Source organism: Anser anser (assembly GCF_964211835.1).
Source record: "Anser anser genome assembly, chromosome: 1".
Taxonomy (NCBI): Eukaryota; Metazoa; Chordata; class Aves; order Anseriformes; family Anatidae; genus Anser; species Anser anser.
In genome coordinates this window covers 147,516,841-147,536,799 of record NC_139720.1, presented here as the reverse complement: position 1 = coordinate 147,536,799, position 19,959 = coordinate 147,516,841, and the positions used below count along the sequence as shown (strand labels likewise).

At 47.4% G+C, this 19,959-nt stretch overlaps 1 protein-coding gene across 4 annotated transcripts in view; it reads right to left on the bottom strand.

Annotated features, from left to right (window-relative positions):
* RASA3 (RAS p21 protein activator 3) overlaps positions 1–19,959 on the bottom strand; it is a 164,741-nt gene that overhangs the window by 108,109 nt on the left and 36,673 nt on the right. The window contains exon 1 of one of the 4 annotated variants that reach the window (XM_083801770.1): positions 14,559–14,775. The exons of 1 other annotated variant lie outside the window; for it this stretch is intronic. In XM_083801770.1, coding sequence (XP_083657896.1) covers positions 14,559–14,613 — 55 coding nt within the window. In that variant the 5' untranslated portion in view covers positions 14,614–14,775. Of the gene's footprint in view, positions 1–13,712; positions 14,156–14,558; positions 14,776–19,959 lie in introns of those variants that run through there. 2 more of the 4 variants (XM_083801769.1, XM_083801772.1) reach the window with 2 other exon arrangements.

Below are 19,959 nucleotides of genomic sequence, written 5' to 3'. Positions count from 1 at the left end.
TTCATTCCTTCCCTCCCCTGACAGATCCCCATTAGAAATGCTTGATGACAATTGCCTATATCATGTGGGCTATCTCAAATAAAGTTCTCTCGCTTGTTATCATTAAGAAGTGCAAATTACAAATAGCTCACACCCAACGGAAGACATCTAATGAAGAGATAGCACAGCTCTGCGGTCTTCCCAGCAGGGAGGAAAAAGCCACTTAACCAGATAAGCGTGTCCTTTTGGCTCTCTCCACTTCCACCTCCTGGCTGTGCCCTTCAGCTGGAAGGAGCACCTAAACTAACCCAGACAGTGCCAGAGACAGAATTGCGCTTCAGGGAAAGAGCTCACAAAAAGCCCCAGTACTGCTGGGAAGGCCACTCTGGGAAGGAACGGTCAATATCTGCTTGTACGCTTCTAATTCCCTCTCCCTGCTTCTTGGTTTAGGGAGATCCTCTGCCACATTCTTTACGTGACGATAGTGAAAAGCTTTTTCCCATCCAAGTGCTGCCTCCTTACTTCCTTGCTTGACTCTGTCATTGCCCTGCTCTTACACAAACAAGATAACCCTAAGTATACAGCAAGAAATTAAGGTCTGCAGCAAGATTACTGAACTCACACAGAGCAGGCTTACCGTGCACCTTAAGTGAGGATAAACATCAGAGCAATTTATCGATGCAGACCAAAGGTCAAATATATTTAATAGCATCTGATAATTTCTGAAGTGAATCTTCCACGCTACGCAATCAGACTACAGCATTTTGCATGCACTGCCTGTTGTGAGAACTCCCTCAGCACAGCTCCCACTGAAACACTGCAGAAAAGCCTAAAAAAAGCCTTGCTACTCTCTGTCTGGGGTCGGGGAGGAGAGAAGAGAGGAGAAACAAAAGGGCCATTACGCTAATAGTTCCCTTCTGCTAATCGCCAGCGTGGTGCTGACATGATGTAAGAGCAGACTTGCCACAGCCTGGAGAGAAGTAGGAACACGCACCAGAAACTTCACAAAATCGGACATGGCTTTCAAACCACAGAAAAAGGGAAGAAGAATAAATCACTAAAAATGTCACAGAGCGAGAGCTAGACGGGAGCCAAAATACATGGATGAATGTAGGGACAAAACGCAGCTGCAAAAGGTTAGCCAGTCTTCACGAGGATTTGTTTTCCTGCCATCCCAGCAGTGCACTTAGCAATCAGTTACATATTGTAGCAATAGCTACCTAATGCCTCCTGCCTCCCACACCCCCCCCTACCCACAGAGGGCCCTGGCAGGGCTCCCCTCACAAAGCCACTCACAGCGACCTCGAGAATCACAGTTGGAGGCTGCCTGCCCCGGCACACAGGATGCGTTTTATTGCCACAGTTAGCGTTACAAAACTGCGGCCCCGTTTTCTGTTATTGCAGCTGCACTTCCCCTTTCCACCCCTCGGGATTCCCACCACAGCTACCCCAGCACCAGGAGTGGCAAGATTTGATGGGTGAGGGGCTAAACAAAGAGCTGGCTGCCACCAGAGAGGGGCCAGGACCTGAGGGCCAGTTCTCCCTGACCCCTCAGGGGGCTGAGGGCCTCAGCTGGAGGCCAGCTGTGATGGGGAAGCTCCATCAGCACTGATCTGTTGGGACCGGAGCTGTGAGAGAAAGCCCCGGAGGACGAAGCTTCACTAGGCCCCTTTCTCCACCTGGGAGCTGCGTGTCAGCTCAGGCGCTCACCTTCGGGCCCCGCACAGAACCACTAGGGTTGGAAGAGCCCTCCAAGATCACCTGGTCCAGCCATCCCCCTACCACCAATGTCACCCACTAAACCATGTCCCTAAGCACCACGTCCATCCTCTCCTTGAACACCCCCAGGGACGGTGACTCCACCACCTCCCTGGGCAACCCGTCCCAGTGCCTGACTGCTCTTTCTGAGAAGAAATGTCTCCTCATTTCCAACTTGGACCTCCCCTGGCACAACTTGAGGCCATTCCCTCTAGTCCTATCGCTAGTTACCTGTGAGAAGAGGCCGACCCCCAGCTCCCCACTCCTTCCTCTCAAGTATCTGTAGAGTTGCAGCGTTTTACCTTGCTGGTCCTGACCTGCGACTTGACTTCAGCGGGGCACCGGGAGTGCTGGTACTAAGGTCACAAGAATCACTCCAGTATTTAATCACTGCTATCCAGGACGGGGCCACATTGTCGGGGCTAAGCAAAAGGTTGTATTCGAAACAGAAGTGACCAGCAGCTCCTCAGACGGGGAAGCAGCTTGAGTACAAAGAGAGATTTATTCTTAAGGCTACAGCAGACTCCTCTGCACTGTTCAGGCTCCAAGCAAGTCAAAGAGAAGCTGCAGTAGGTGTTCTGCACTCACACAAACCCATGCTCTACGCCTGCACGGGGACCTCTGTGTGGCAGCACGAAGCCATAAATCCCATCGCTGCCAGCCCACAGAAGGGCGATAGCGGGTGTTAAACCCCGCAGAAGAGCGGGAAGGGCCTGACTGAGCCCCGCCGGGGGAAGGAGGCACACTGGGGAAGAAAAGGGAAAACAACCAGTTTAGTACTGGTTTCTCAATAATAGCTTCCTCCTTAGTTTCTATTCTTCAGACCCAAACGGTCACTAAGATTGTTTTCTCCTAAACTCTTCCTACTCTCCTCAAGTGCTTCGGCTGAAGCAGCTCCATGGACCCAGGAGAAGTCTGCGGGTCCTGCAGGTGTCAAAGGTGTAAAGGAGGATTAGGCAGCCCTTAGAACAGGGATTTCATAAAAACAAAACAAAAGTCCAAAAAAAAAACAGAAATAGGGGGCCTTTCTGATCCTTGTGAGAGCTCCTTGCTCTGGCACTGCACCTCATTTCCCTGGTACTGAACATGCCTGGCAGGGCTTCCACTGCGAGAGCCCTCCCGTGAGGCATTTGACTCAAAGTGCAGATTGACAAGAACAGGATCTCGAAAGGAAGGAAGCAAGACTTGGCCAGGCAGAGAAACAGGATCCTCCTTGCCCTCTGCTGTCCCTCCCCATGGCAGCAGGGCTCTCTCACTACCCTGGGCTTCACCAAGGCAGGTCCATTCCTACAGCTGGGCAACCTGTCCGTGGGGCACCTGCCCCTCACCTCTCAGCAGGGGGAAGGCGCACAGCAGACGAGGTAGGCAGAAAGAAGGACTGCCACAGTGAAACAGGGGTGCCCAGTCCCGTGTGTTTGTAGAGGTCACGGTGGTAGCCCTCAGTTTCACGTGTTCGATTTTGGAAGCTCCTGGATGCTCAGCACAGGGGCAGGCGACGCAAACCCCTCGTGGCCCCAGAGCGGCTCGTAGACTTGAATGACGATGTGTGTCTGAGAGCACCACATCATCTCAGATGGCTGCCTGGGCAGCCTTACAGGCAGATCAGCACCTAAGTGCTTCAGTGACTTTCCTAAATCAGGCTGCCTTTCAAATAATTAGTATAAAAACTCATTAAGGTTAATTATGGAATTAATGAACTGAGGGAAAAAAAAAAAAAAGACACCTGAGAAGACTGTAAAATGAATTAAGTGGGCCAGGTCAAACTTACTGTCTCATGTCTTGAAGACTTGGGGCTGAATCATCCAGTTTGGATTATTCAGAGAGTGCAAGCCAACAGCAGCATGAGTACACTGAGCATGGCTAAGCCTATAAAATGCTGACGTGATCCTGAAGTCTGGGTGAACTGAAGGCCTTTCAGAGACACCAACAATACCACGGAAGACTTGCAGCAGCACCTTCTTGTCTTTTAGTTTAGAAAAGCCTCAACATCCTTCCCTCTCTCCCCCAGAAGCTCTCAGTCCACAGCCCTGCAACAAAATCCACATTCCCCTCCACCAACAGCCAAGTAAATGCTCCACTCCTCCAAGAAACACTTTAAGCATGTTCTTGATAAGATGCTGTTCTGTTCCAGGAACTTTAATATCTGTTAAAATAAATAAATAAATAAAATCCCGATTAAAACGAAGCCAACCCACTGGCTCAAAACGATGTTTCGCAGCTTTCTGCTGTCGTCACCCTCATCCCATGCTGGCCTATTTTAGCGTTAATCTCATGTTCTCCACAGAAAGCTATCATCCAACATCCGAAGCACCACAAAGCCAGCAATCTAGCACACGGTGGGTGGGCTGCGGCTCGTCCTTCCCACAGCCTGCTCCCCAGGCAGCTCTGAGTGCTCAGCACGCCGGCACAGGCAGTTTCAAGTGCACCAACTTAGGGCAGAGAAGCAGGAAACCTTATCGGGGCTGCTGACCAACACGAACAGGCTTCTTCTCTTCTCTTCAGAGGATGTCTGCAGCAGGTGAACAGCATGCTCCTCCCAGGATTTTCTAGATGCACAGCACGAGACACTCTGAGGCATGCTCTGCCTCATTCACTGTATAAATTTTAACTTTGGGGGGGGAATTGAGAGGGCAAGACAGACAAAAAGCCACCACCAGACACTTAGAAACGTGCATCCATGTCCAAAACAGTGACAAAAATACAAAATATTGAATCCAAATTTATGAGCAGAACGCTCCATCGTGCTCTCCTTCTGTCCGAGCCCCAGCTGCCCCACCGCAAATAGCCCAGCATGACACCCTACGGGACGCACACGCTGCAAAATACATCAGCGTTTTGGGCATGACACCCAAGACCATCAAATACTCGGCCTAGGGAACAACAAAGGCAGCAATAAATCACCACCACCGCCTCCTCCAGAAGCGTGAAGGGAACCAAATCCCACCTTCAAAGCACAGCTCCGGGGTCCCGCCGTAGCGCTCTCGGGGGCGGGTGGCAGCGCTCTCCCACTCGCACGCTGGAGCTCTGGAGAGCAGCAGGAGCTCAGGCTGAGCCCTGCGTTCAGTATTTCCTCCAGGCACGTCACCCCCACGGGTAGAGGTTTTTTTGGATCGTATTCTGAAGCACCTAGTTAAGCCCCTGCGCTACAAGAGGATTTTTGGCATCCCTGCAGCCTGGCACTAACTCACAGACATTTAAGCTCGTGTTCAGATCTAAGCCCTTTTTGGAGAAGATATTTCGTTTTGGCACTGTGCGTGGTCTGTTAAGCAGACCGTGTGCTTCCACGGCGCTCCCAATGCAGTCTGCAAGGTACTGCTGAATTAGGGAGCCCACCTTAAAGCAACTGGCACAAAGAGACACAAACAATAAAAATAAAATAAAATAAAAACGCAATTTTGACATGGTTCAATTACACCTAAGTAAGATGTCGCGGAACTAGGAGAAAAATACTCTCCCAATTCCAGAGATTTGCTTTGTACAAGAAAGAAAATGCCTCCATTCAAGAGAATGAAATACCAACTTCCTGTTACCTGAAGGACCACATTACCTACTCCCGTTACCAGAAGCAGGGCAACAGCATACCAAAAATTCGTTGGTGTTACCACAAAACTCTAATAGCAATAACATTTCCACCTGGACTATTACAGAGACTAGTTACATTCAGTCCTGAAGTTGACTTAAAACAGTCACTCAATTTTTTTTATTTTTTACTTTCAAACCCACATCTTTCTGGAACGCTGTCACAAGAGCAGGTGTCAAAGCAAACTGATTATCAGCCTGCTAGAGCTTCATTTGCACTGAACTTACTTTGCTCTACCCCAACATCCCAAATTCCCCCAGGCACTTTTTATTCCCTGTCAAAAGCTCCTGCCTCACTGCTCAAAGACAGACAGCAAGGAGTATGGGTCTGAATAAAAATTAGTTGTTTCTTGGCTTTCCTTCCCCCTTCTCTCAAGCAATTCTAGGGAAAGTGAAAGGGACAGGGAGGTCCAAACTTCACAACCGTGTTTATGGAGGCAAAACCCAACTCCTCCTGATCTCTGGAAGCAGGCAAGAGTAGAGTCAAGGTCTCAGTACAGCAGGGAAACGTGGCCTGAAGGAGGTCTCTACGACCAGGCTGGGTCTAGGCTACTGAGAATCTGCCCAGACCAAGAGAAGGACCTTAATGCTGGTCAGTGCAGGGCATAAATCTTATCGGAGCACTACTCCTCTATGACTTGAACAGGGCAGGTGCAAGCTTTCTGCCTCCCTAAAACAGAGCACAACACAGCCGGTAAGAAACGATAATCACCTACAGAGCAAAATAACTTCAGTTTTACCCAGTTCACAGCCACACTGAGCAGTACTGTCACTTTTATACAGCTGCAGAAGACCTGAGAACCTTAAAAAAGGAGATGTGCCACCTTACACCGTACCCACACGCTCTGCTGAAAGACATATTTCAGCCAACTGCTGGATTCACAGCTCTTCCACTGCTTTTGCAAACCTTGGGGAAGACAAGCAGCAATTCCTGGGGTTTACTTAGAAGAACATGGAATAAATATAATGTGAAACTACACGTATTTACAAGGCTTTTAAGGTAATCAATGATATACTTTCTGTTAGTGACATTAAAAAAAAAAAAAAGAAGATAAAAAAGAAACTGGCGTTGGCAAATCTGAAAATCCAATCTCTAGAGACCTGACAGGTCTCACAGTGGTACTTGTTTCTATCTGCTAAATTGCGTAAAAGAGGCAGCTCAAAATTAAAGTTCTCCGTGAGGGCAACTGCTGCCATCTCAGGGATCCTCTACCACTCAAAAATGGAAGGGAAAACAGCCGGTGCGTGTATAAAGAGGAGGAGCAAGGCTCGCAATGCGAGCTGCGTCCAGCAGCAGGTGTCTCACGAAGAAGGCTTTGAACGGGCATCGTACCACAGCAGATCCGACGTGGGTGCAGCTAGCAGGCAGCAGCTCGTCTCTGCCTCGGAGATGTCACAGCTGGCAGGTGGCAGCAACCACTGGATGACAGAGGGCTTCCTCTTGCTCTGGAGAACTTGGCCAGCTGCTCCGATAGCTTCAGGATGTGAGCATTCATAAAAACGCATTTTTTGTCAGATGCTTTGTTGGTTAGAAAAAAAAAACAAAACAACAAGCGGTCTTGCCAAAAATGAGTACAATTCTGTTAGGCGGCCGCGTTCCCTCTCGCTCGGCCGCTGCTAGGTGAATTGCAACCATGCAATTCACGCCAGTGAGTCTTTAATTTAAACACTGCCGGGCTGGGGAACGGCTTGTTTTTGTTTCAGGCACACATGGCTCTCACACTTTGTCACACTCCCCGAGCTCGATTTTCCAAGGCTGTGTCCCTGTGCTCTGCAGCAGCCACCAGCTCCTCCAGCCAGACTCTGAAAGCAACTGTAAAATGTCACACCCCGTGTCTCCTGCAAAATAGATCTCGTTTTGTATCACAAGCCGGTGATTGTTCCAGGGGGGAAGAGAGAGCGGCGAAGAAAGGGAGCTTTTATACCATCCAGCAGATTTTTCTGCTCTTCCTACCACCCTCCTTCCTACAATTCTCCGAGCTGAACGACTGCCAGAAAAACCAGTGAAACTATTTGTCGTCCAAACACTGAAACTGCCCGTCTTAGGAGTTTCAGGACACGGTTCAATTACGCTGTTAAGACACGAGGAACTTACAGCCACCTTCAGGAACTTGGGAAAGGCTTTAAAACACACAGCTCGGGAGAAGATCCTAAGAGCCATAGCTTTCAGAGAGCTGCAGTGTAGTCCTGAATGAGACAGGAAATGAGGAACAAAGAAAGGAATTTCATAGATTCCAGATGTACTCCAACACCAGCTGGGAAATACAAGCAACAGTCAGCTAAGGCCTTGTAAAAGGCTCCCGCTAACTGTTTTCTCCTGGAGTTCTCGAACAAAAGTAAGTAGCTGTAAACAATTTGTAAACAGAAATATTTTTAGAAGAAATTGGAAACAGTAGGAAAAATAAACTTCGTCGCCTCTCTCCTATTTTTTAAGGAGTTTAAAACCCCAGTGTCAGAGCATCTGGCTTGTTGGAGCTGCTTTTTTAAACACAAGAACTCCATAGAAGCAGCCGTAACAGAAGCACGACTGTAAACCGAGTGCTTCAAGTTCTCAGTCGTCCAATACTCGGACTGTTAGAGCCCTGTGAAACTTAAACGCAAGGCAAATCAGTTAGCAGTCACTCAAACTTCGTTCCTCCAGGTCCAAATTAGAAAATAAAGAGCGGTAAGACCCTGGGAAACGAAAATCCTTCACGAGTTCAAACGCTTCTGCTCTTTATGTAACCCAAGGTCTCCAAAGCCTGAAGTTCCTTTTTTGAAACACCAGCTCGGGCCTTGCAAGGCAGATTTCTTTTAAATGGATTTTGAAATGCCTTTGAGTAACAAGTACGATAACAAACATGCATTTCCTCCTAAAGTCATTGTGAAAAAAAAGAAAAACAAAAAGAAAGTTCAAGGTCACATCTTATGGGACACAGACCTACTTTATTAGCAGAGTCCCCCTCCTCCCGTTATTGCAAAAATACTTGGTCCTCCGAACTGAACTTCAAGGATTTTTAGAAATACGTTGCACGTGGCTAAAATGAGAAGTTTCATCTAATGTTTGTCCACTAACACTGGCACACAGGGAGCACTGCAGGGGGCGCTACCTGCTGAAATCCACCAGCCGTTCACACAGACACGAACCTTCCTCCCCTTTGGCACTGCCGCAATTCCCCATCACATCCTATGAATCCTTTCGGGATACTGGTGATGCAGCCACACGGTTACACACCCCAGCAAGCAGGGAACAACAAGGCACAGTCGTCGGGCTACCGAAGGGATCTGCATTTTGTCCCAGTGCTCCCCAGGGGAGAGGGAACAACCAGCAAATGCTGAGTCTCTAGCCAGAAAGAAAAAGGTTGAAGAAGGTATCTGAGGTCCAGAAGGTACATCTGGAGAGCGGCACTCGCGACCAAACTCAGAAGGAGAGCAAGTCAGACCAGCCTATAAAGTCTTCAATATTTTCGTTCTTTCCTTGGAAGACCTCAAAAATACAGATATGCTACACTTTTTTTCCCCTTTCAGACAGAAAAAAGGGGAAAAATAAAAGGAAAACTCAAAGCCCTCACACTTTCCACTAAATCCGTAAAGTATTTAACACTTGGCAATGATCCATGAAAAATTCGAGAAATGAAAATAGGGGGGAAAAAAAGTCCAGCTCTTCGTAATTTTAAAGATTCACATTTCGTTTTGCAAAACTTTCACCCAGAAAAGTTCTTCTATAGGAGGAAAACAACATCTGAAGTTTCAGGGAAGTTGCTTTCCCTTGGTAGAGGTTAGGAAGGGGGAGGAAGGAAGCTGGATTTGTTTTGGTTTTATTCTGAAACAAAGCTTTTAGTGGGATCCTAAATACGGTCACCAGTCCACTAGGCTGAAGAAGCCAAAGACACTTTGTAAATTTTAGTAAATGTTGTTAAAATGAGAAGCTAAGATAGCCATCCAGAACGTGCAACCAGCTTTTAGGTTTAATAAAACACAACCTGTTACTACCTCCACCACCTCTCAACCTTCTCCTTGATTCTACCCCAAGATAGATAAACCCCCGGTACTTGAAGGTTCAAAAACCCAACCTTAAGACATAAAGCAGTCTTAGTGCATGTTTTAATTAAAATTAATATATGCCTTGGCTGATTTGGCTGACTTGCTCCCCAGATGCGTTACCAGTCCACTGGCACACAAACACTCATTTTTCCTCGACATATATGGCTAAACATTTGCTGGGTTGAAATGATTACGAGTAACCTAACCGTGTGATATTTACATCTTTTCCCATATTCAGCAAAGGCTACAATCCTCCGTCTTTATTCCAGGCCTCTTCCTCTCACACACAGGAAAAGTGTAAGATTTATTCTCCAACCACCAGTTTGCAGAGGATTTACCCACAAGTGAATTGCCACAAAATTAAAGGTATTAAGTACCCTTTAACAACCCTAAGTGGATTTTGCCTCATCCTTCCGCTCCTCCCCAAGAGAGGAATTGCTACGTGAGCTACTCAGAGATTTAATTCGGCTCTCACTGAAGTGCAAGTGCTGCCTTCAACAGAAATTCAAACAGAATTCAAACAGAATTTGTACTTCTACAATGGACATCCGTAGGTCCCTCATCAGTCATGGATGGTGGAAGGACAGAGGGAATACCTGAAGGCCCATTTGCAGTCCACTGTGCCCATCTGCTTTAAGAATTTTAACCTGATGTACAAAACCAATGGTATTTCAGAAGTTTTTTGTTTTAAGATTGTATTTTCTAATCTTGCTGTAGGCTGAAAACCCCTTTCAGTGTTTGCATGGAAAGCCTTCCTTCACCAGGAGCCACAAACCAACCTGGGTGAAGGTGTCCAGGAGCTGAGCCTGGGGCACCCACCCGTGCCAAGACAGCCCCAGGGCCGTGCACGGGACCCAGGGAGGTCAGCATCAGGACGAACAGAGACCCACAAACACAGGACCCAGTGATTTAGCAAATTTAAGGAATAGAGAATGCATTTTCAGCCACTTTTTTTAATGAGAATGGAGAGTGTTTCAACGAAGTTAAAAGTTTTCAAGAGCGTTTGCTGGGAAACCGCAAAGCTAAGGCATCCAGCACTTACATAACGGCCTGATGTAAGAGCGTTTGGTACTTTGACCAGCAGATAATCACCTCCATGAGAAGGCAAGAAAACACTATTAGCTCTCGTGGCAGAGATTAGAGAACACTTTTTTTTTCTTTTTCAAATGTATTAATTCCAAAGGAGGGAGGAAAAAAAATTGCTTCCTGGTATCAGAGGCTCTGAGCATATGTTTAATGGTTTCACGCATGAGTATTTATCTCCACGCACTCTAAAAACCAAGTCACTGTCTTTAGGTTGGAAATGAGGAGACATTTCTTCTCAGAAAGAGCAGTCAGGCACTGGGACGGGTTGCCCAGGGAGGTGGTGGAGTCACCGTCCCTGGGGGTGTTCAAGGAGAGGTTGGACGTGGTGCTCAGGGACGTGGTTTAGTGGGTGACATTGGTGGTAGGGGGATGGCTGGACCAGGTCATCTTGGAGGGCTCTTCCAACCCTAATGATTCTGTGATTCCATATATAAACTTTCTTTTAAGTAAAAAATGATTAATTCATGGATAATGTCATGTCAGGCTGGCAACCCCAAATGCAAGCATCTTCCATTTCTTCAAAAACTGAGTTCACTGAAGTATTTTCCACTGCTACCTTGGTTTCTTTCTCTTACTTGGAGAAACTCTGCTTTGGTCTCCACACTCGCTCCAAGGACGGCTGTTCCTGACACATGAAGAGTGATGGCAGCACTCCCTTCCTAGGGACAGCACTGGTCCCAGGTCTCTTCCACTCAGCACACCCAACACAACAGCTACCAACCCTTGCTGAGTTGAAATATTAAAGTGGTGGTGAAAAATCTGCATAATCTATTCTGCACCCTCCACAGCCTGTCAGACTCGAGCCTTAAATAGACTTTAGCATTACAATTAGTAATAGTACAATTTGCCACTTTATTTTACCTACACAGCATCAGATTAAACTGTACTTGTTAACTTCTTAAGGTGCAGAAACAATCTTGAGAAGCCGCGAATACATTCAGGGTGAGATGCAAATAACTTTTCTTCCTTTCTTTACTTGTTGGTCCACTAACTTTGAAACACTAAAAGATCACTGACATCTTAATAAGAAAGATCCTCCAATTCCTAAATAAATGTTTACTACGATATTTGTCTATATATAGAAAGACGTAAGTGGGAAAACTCACTTATTCTAAAAATATCTGTGCAACAACCTTACGCCCCATTTAAATGGGGATAAATCCTTTTACAGCATTATGCGGCGAGCACGTTTAGTTGCACTTACTACTTCCATGAGTAACCACTGAAGACAAGGCACTAAATCCCAACAGACAACATGAAGAAGGACATCTTCTCAAGGCAAAATGGATTTCCCTGATCAGCCTTAGAATTATCGGACTGAGGGAGGCCTGAAGTTTTTCAGAGACAAGATAGCCCCTCCTCACCCTCACAGAAATGCAGAGAGGCAATCCTCCCAAACATTTATTCTGTACCAAGCTTAATGGTGGAAGGGCAATAACTACTTTCTCTCTCGGCAATCAATCTGCTTAAGGACTAGTACACTAGCACTTAAGCAAATACTCATTGCCTGATTTCACCTAAGACTCTCAGCTTCCCACGGAAAAGCTTAATTCCTTTCACAACGTCTTAAACCACACAGCTCTCTATGAATTAGCAAAGAAGGCACAGCAAAACCAAGAGCCAAAGAGGCAGCACAGTCTACAGACAACAATCCTCATCCAGTCACCAGGACCGGCACAACATAAATGAGGTTTTTGGTTTTATCCTTTGAAAAGGGATAAGTTGCAAATGCAGCACCTGCCTATACATGGTAGTAGCCAACCTTTATCACAAAAAATTTACAGCTTCACGTCTCTGATCACACGTAGCACTACGGAGAGACTAGGCTGCCAGAAGCCCCACATTTTAGACTGTGACCTCAACACCTGCAACCACCAAGGTCCATCCGTGGCCCTTTCCAAGGAGCTTTACAAGCTGGTGAACATCTTAAACTGCTGCGAGCACTTGTGCTGTATCAGGGGACCACTGTGACCTCCGAGATGAACCAAACGATGAGCAAACGGGTCACGCTCAGTAAACTGGGGGCTCCATCAGCCTTGTCAAGAGGAGCTTCCTCCTGTCCCCTAGATTCTTGCAAAGATATGGGAGAGTTAAACCTATATGACAAGCCTAGCCACAGCTAGAAACACAGTTTTAGAGCGGAGCCTCCTACCCCTAGAGACAAGAATTCAAGATTTCTGAGGACATAGAAAGCCCATTACTTTACTGCAAGAATTCACAAGTGAGCAGTTTCTTCAGATGTCCAAGTACAAATCAATGCACGAAGTACAACCTGCCAGAAAGTTCCCCACTAGCTTCCGAAGCAGAAACGCTGAACGTGAGCCTTAATTTTTTCAACTGAAAGCTTACTAGCTGATGCCATTTAAGGAGAAAAAAGGAGCAATTAAGTACAGTATGTTTACTAAATACTATTAACAGCACAACCCCAGTCATGTTGTCAAGCAGAAGCACTCTCTTTGTAGTTTTTCCAGCCAATCATCAGGCGTAGAGTCCTATGTTGTTTCCTTGCAGGTTTTGAAACACTGACTCATGGAAATATCAGCACTGCACACTTCCTCAAAGTGGCAATCTTATAGGAAGTGTTTGTTTAGTCTTACATGACACATTGTTTTGTTTACGCATAAGGAATTCCGGCAAAAATAATTTTCAATTAAGGAGAAAAAGACAAGAGGACAACGGTTTCAGCGAAGGGAAGCCAAAATAAATCAATTTCGAATAGACATCTGAAGAGCGCGGTCCTTAGCACAGGCGTTACTTTTTTCTTTTCACTGTATGTCACTTCCTCGCAACAGACGTGAGCAGAAGCAGCCAGGCACCGAGTTCTTTCAATTCAACAAACCACAAAAGAAACCAGAAATTGGACAGGAGGCAGCGCAGGAACAAACCCTCCTAACGCTGCCGCGGCAGAGCTCGTACTGCTGCTCCGCGACCTCAGTGTCTCAGCGGGGCATTTTTTTTGGAAACAGCCCACCGGCGGCAGCGGGAAACAGACGAGGGAAAGGTGGGCTCCTAAGCAGCTCAGGGTTCACGTTTTCAGCAGATGAAACAGATGGCTCGAGCCAAATCCAAGCACGCCTAAAACCAGCACTACTCAGAACGGGGAAGCATTGGGAAAATCTGGGGTATTATTCCCCATCTACCTAAAAATGCAGCCCATCAGTCCTAGAAGAGCAAGTAACACCGGTGGCACGAAACACCGGCATTCACCTGCAGCTTCTTGGGAGCGCAGGACCCAGCCACGGCAATGATGTGACACCAGGGCATCCAAGCGCTTCTGGGCTGCCAACCTGGCGGACAGCCTGAATCCTCCGGGCTGCCTCAGCCTCCCTGCGAGGAAAGGGTGCTCCGCCCTGACCCCGCGGCGCGCTGGCACTGATCCGTCAGGGCATCCATCGGTCCTGCGCTTCTTCGTGCTGGCTGACACCGAGCGTACTTAGGTGCCGGGGCCCCCGCTCACGGCCTGCAGCAGGGAGGCTGCAGGCAGGCAAGGCAGGGATCTCCCTGAAAGCCGCAGATCAGCCGGAGCCCGGCCGCAAATCGCTCCTCGCAAGGACCGAGCCGACCGGCGAGCCCGACCGCCCGGAGGGCACGCCAATAGCCAAGCAGACCGAGGAGGAAAACCACCACGGAAAGCGCCCGGCTGCGGGACCCCGCACGACTTCGGGGCACCCGCCCCGCTCCGCGCGGCCGGGGGGAGCCGAGGAGCCCCCCGTGCCCGCACCGCCTACCGCCCCCTGCCGCAGCCCAGCGGCACGGCCGGCCGCCGCCGGCATCCCGCCACCGCAGCCTCGCCTCGCTGCCCCCGAGCAGCCGGCGGCGGGGCTTCTCCTCCCCGCACCCCCGCTGAAAGCCGCCCTTACCCCCGCCCTCACTACCCCGCACCCGGGTTAACTCTCGGCAGCGCCTCCGCGAGCGCAGCCCCGAGCCGCTGCCCGCTGCTCGCCCCCCCCCCCCCCCCCCGACCCCCTCTCCCGCCCACAAACCCCATTAGCCATTTTTTTCCCGAAAAAAAAATCCCACTCCCAACTCCCCCCCCCCCCCCCCCCCCGGCCGCCTTTGGGACGCGCCCGTGCTGCCTGCCCCGAAACCGTGCCCCGCAGCGAGGCACCGCACTGCCCCCGCGGGCACCTCACCGATCTTAATCCTGACGCTCTGGAAGACCCGCAGCCCCTCTTCCTCCACCGCCATGGTGCCGCCGCAGCGCTCTTCCTCCTCCTCCTCCTCCTCCTCCTCCTGCTCCTGCTCCTGCTCCCCGGGGGGCAGCGGCGGGCAGCGCGGGGCCGGCAGCGGAGCCGAGCGGAGCCCAACCGAGCCGAGCGCAGCGCGGCGCGGCGCCCGCCGCCAGCGCCCGCCCCCCGCCCCGCCGCCGTCGCCTCATTGGCCAGCGGGCGGCCGGCGGCGCCGCTCATTGGGCCGCCGCCTGCCGCTCAGCCCGCCGCCGCCGCCAGGGGGCCGCGGGCTCCCCCTCAGCCCTGAGTCGCCTCAGCGCTGAGTCCCCTCAGCCCTGTCCCCCTCAGCCCTGTCCCCCTCAGCCCTGTCCCCCTCATCCATGTCCACCTCAGCCCTCTCCCCCTCACCGGCCCCCTCACCTTGCCCTGCAGCTCAGCGGAGAAGCACAGCCAAAGGCTGCTTCTCCAGCCCGCAGGGAAGAAAAAAAAATGGAAATAAAAGCCAAGCACAAGCAAACAAACCCACCGCTAAGCGCCTTCCCGCCCTAGCTGTGAATTTCAGGAGAGAAAGGCAAGCAGGCTAAGGACAACTTCACATATATTAAGAATACACACCTTGTATATTCAGAATATATACATATATACTAAGTGGAAGCAAACTGTCAAAGCACAGAAAGAAATCAGAAGGCAGATCCCGAGTAAATCCCACAAGGTATACAGTCTGTGGGGGAGATCCCAAGTAAATTCTTATGCAGTCTGTAGGGGAGAAGTTGTCCAGGCGAGCTAGAAGAGCAAATGACAACTCGAGAAGGAGCTACAGCGGCCGTGGAGGTCAGCTCATAGGAAAGCCTGAGGCGTGTGGGTTTTGCAGCTCACAGCTAGCAAGGGGAGCCGTGAGTTATCTCCAGGAGCTGCCTGCCTTACTGTGCGCTCGCTGGCTGCATAGCCAAGCAACATCGATCATTTGGCAAACATATTTTTATAGCACAAGGCTCTGAAGCGATGTAATAAAGCACAGGCTTGCCACTTGCCGACATCCCTGCCACAACTCCCTCCTCCCAGCTGCAATATGCCCAATGTCTGCTGTACCCTCCTTTACTTTATGCCAGTCGGACCTACCACGTATATTGTCTTCCCCCTAATGCTTCCAGCTCACTGCAATGCCTGAGCTCCTCTGCCTGCTGGTCCTTTGTATCCCCCTGTGATACCCTCATTTCTCTCTAGCATTTTCCCGTTTTAATCCCAATTTCACCTGTCACGATCCTTCTACCTCCCCTATTTTTGTCTCACCTTCCAGCCTGAACAGGAGCTGCAAGTACACTGATAAAATAGCTCACATTTTAACAAGGACACTCGCTGGCCATCCTGTTCTTGCCTCTCAGATGCTGGATGCAGCAAGCAAACAGTTTTAGAAAATGCATGTTCTACAGGCCTGCTTTAACACTCAGTACGTGCTCACAAATAAAAGGGGATACACAGCAGTTGCTGATTTTGCTCCTTCACCACACATGCACACACCTTGAACATGTTTGCACAAAATAAATGTGGGCCCAGAGTCACCTCACTGAAGAAGAACAAACAACTCTTATGCACAATGCTGTACACAGGCAGAAATAAACATGTTGGCTATAAGCAAGTGGATTTGCTTTCCCTATTGTCAGGATCTCTATAACCTGACTCCAATCAAGCTCACAAATGGAGCTCACAGACCTCTTAAAAAAAAAAAAAAAGAAAAAAGCTATCTTTGTACCTGTGATGATTCAGTAATCAAAAAAAAAAAACCTTCTTCTACATGCTGATACTGAGAACTGATAAATCTTCCCCAACAAGATCGGAGAGAAACCTGTTTCCTTGCTCTAAATATTATAGACATCCCAGATAGATAAAATATTTTACTTCTCTTTGATTGCTGTGCTTGCCTTTGCTACATAAAGACTTCAATTGACCTCATTTTCCAGTCAAAGCTTTTTTCATCTGCAGAAAGTTGACCCCAAAATAGTCATTACAAAAAATCAATTCTGTTCCCAGCATTTGCTGCTGTAAGAGTTACTCTCAGCGGATGGACTATCCTTCCCAATTTGCAGTTGTGCTCTTCTCAGATAGCCATGGCACTCCTACCTCCTTTATGTCCGGCAAAGAAATTATCTATCTACCTATAACCCATTTATTCTATCTTCACAAAACCAGACAATACATAAACTTCCCACCCCTTCTTGTGCACCCAAATTTGCGGTCAGAACTCGTAAATTTTGACCCAGGACAAATTCACACTGTTGCCTAGGGTAATTTTTGCCCCCCTCACACCCCGACCTTAGGTGTTGCTTGCAACTCTCTTTGCTAGCAGTGGTGCTTACGAGGGTGTGTGGTGTACCACAGTCATTGGTAAAAACGAGAAACAAAACCAGTCACGACTCCCGTTTGTTTATTATGAAAAGCAAGAGGCCCTTCAGCCATGACACTTTGAAATGCCTTGCTCATGATCATAAGCAGCCTGAAAGGAAAGCATCCCAATCCAAAGGTGCATCTGGGTCACAGGGGCACGTTGGGCAGCTTTAGGGCTGTGTGCTTACCCGAGGCTACGCTTCCAGGCTTGCTTTAGGGGTAGTGCAAAGGCTGTTTTTCAGGATGGCCTTGCTTTACCAAGAGCATGGATATGTCCAGGGAGGCTGTGGCAAAATTAAACAAGAGACAGCTTTTTCTCTAAAACAGTCAAGCGCCACCAACTTCTGCACTTCAGCATAAAAGAAACTATCAAAATGCCTACGGAAAATCCCACCCTGGTAATTAAAAAAAAATAGAGAAAGTATGTTAAAAAAAAAAAAAAGGCTGGCACCTTCTTACATTCTTCACTAGGGAATAATTCAGCTTCTCCACACGAGAACCTACAAATTGTTGCAACTTACAGCTCACTGCGCTGTCCAGCTCCTCTTCTGGTTTCCTACCAGCCCTTTTTTTTCCTGAAGCTCTTTGACAGTGCTTCTGTGTATCAGGGTGTTCGTTTATTTTCTGTTCTCTCTGTTTTCTTGACAGAAGGCTAAAAAGCTTTTTGCTTCCGCAGTAACAAACATCTGCCTCCAAACCTACACGCGGTGTAGTCCAACAACATAAATGAACTCGATGTTTCAAAACTGCATGAATATGTATTTTTAAAGACACTAAATGCATGAAAGAAGCAGCCAAAGAATGTGCATTCCTTTGTCAATATCTCCATTGTTGAAATAAAACCTCAACACCAGCATATCACATGTGTATCTGCGTATTACAGATAACATGTGCATGCAACATGAGGTTTGCAGCTGCTAGCAGTCTGATCAAAAAATCCAGGCAAAGTGAAATGCTGCTTTTTAAGATGTGGATGAGTCTGTTAATGACTATATCTCTTCCAACTTTTCTTCATCCAAGCCATATGGGTTTATATTATCAGCTCTTCAGAGGATTCTTGGGTCTAAATTAGACTACAAAGAAGGTCATTTTCTGTGACTCATTTGTGCCACGCAAGGAAATCATTTCCTCTCTTGATCTTCATGATAGCTTTCTCTCGGGAGGAAACAGAATATAAGAAGCTTTCTAATCTCCTTTTGCATTACGCAAGAAACTAACAAAATATGAACCTAATATCCCTCTGGGTACCACGAAGTTGCTACCTACATTTATGTGGTATTACAGCTTCTTAACATTTCTGTAGGTTCTTCTCATCATGAGCGCTCGAAAGCAAAAGGCTCATACCAGATCAGCCCATAGCACCTGCATTACCAAACTTTCATTCAAAACAAGACAAAACCAAAAAAAGGAATGGGGCATTAAAACAAACAAAAACCCAAAACCACATCAGGGATGTTTTCATTTAAAGGAAAAGATAAAGTGCTCTGGAGATAGAGAGAAAATAAAGCGCACGATTAATAGAGAGGCTAATGGAAACCTCATGAATCTACTCTCAATTATGCCCCTGAGTTGCTAAACAATTTTAGGGAAATTTATGTGCACTTCATTTTCCCATAAATGAAGTGGCAACAGTGGCAACTCCCTTGCTTATGTGAAGTGTTTTATGCTGTACATCTGCATTATGCTATAGAACTACAAATCATTTTAATCTGGGGAAAAAAAAAAAAAAAGAAAGTCTCAAAGACTAACACATTGTCAACACGGCGAGCACTTTTAGCTGGGGAAACCACGGCCCTTTTGAGCAGCACAGCCCACAGGGCTCCATTTTGTCAGGTGCTTCCCAATAGATGGCCAGCCTGCCACCTAGCTTTCAGTAACCTATAGATTAACCATTTCTTCATCTAAGGTTGTTTTTGCATGTTTACCTTAGCAGCTCGTGAGAGAGCTTTTCTTGTGAGTGTATGCGATCACTTTTTGAATTCATTTACAGTTTTTGCCTTCCCAGTACGAGCTCCCCAATTTAACTGTGATCTGTATGAAAAGATAATAATTCTCTGTGTCTTTACGTGTTTGTAGGCCAATAACCGAGTCATTTAATATTTGCCTGCTCCAGTCATGAACTTGTAGGCCATTTCTATACTTACTTTTCATCCCCAAACACATCTGCTCTGACCTGAAAGCCTCGTTATTTTTCTTGTACAGAAGCCTCTGATCATCTTCTATCTCTGTCACTACAGTTATCATTATTTAAGGTGCAGAGAACAAGAAACATAAGTAGCATTCAGATAGGGGGATGCCACCAGTGGATGGAATGGCATGATGATTCTTCATTTCTTTGGTCTTTTTTCCTTTTCTAGTAATTCCTAACACCCTACTGACCACATCAATGACACTGAACATCATACTGACTTTTTTCCAAAGAACATGCTTTTGTTGCCATACTATTATAGTGAAGTCCTACATCTCCAGAATGCTATCAGAAAAGAAAAACAAAAACAAACAAACAAACAGAAAATAGCAGGGGGGTAAACAATAAATAAATGGCAGTGCCAAAGAAGTTGTCTTCTAAGCAGATATTCACTGTTTATGGTTTTAAACTTGATTATGTTAAGCAGTGACAATATTAAATCAGAGTAATCTGATAATAATGCATTAAAATTGATTTTTTAGTCTTTTTGTCAAGATCTCTTAATAATAACATACTACCAAGATATTGGTCTTGAGAGAAGTGTGGATATATGGAACATAGGGGAATATCAGGTTTGACCTACAGCTGCCTGGCTCCAGAAGAAAAGTAAAAAAAAAATAATAATAAAAAATCTGCTCCAGAAGTCCTAGAACCGACTGGTCCGGAAAGTGCTGCCGTCCTTCCCCCAGGCTTCAGGCACAGAGAAGTACGGCAGAAATATAATGAACCCATGAAAGTAGGAAATTAAGGATCAGCCTGTGATTATGGGTGTTTCTACAGATTAGGAGTTTGCAT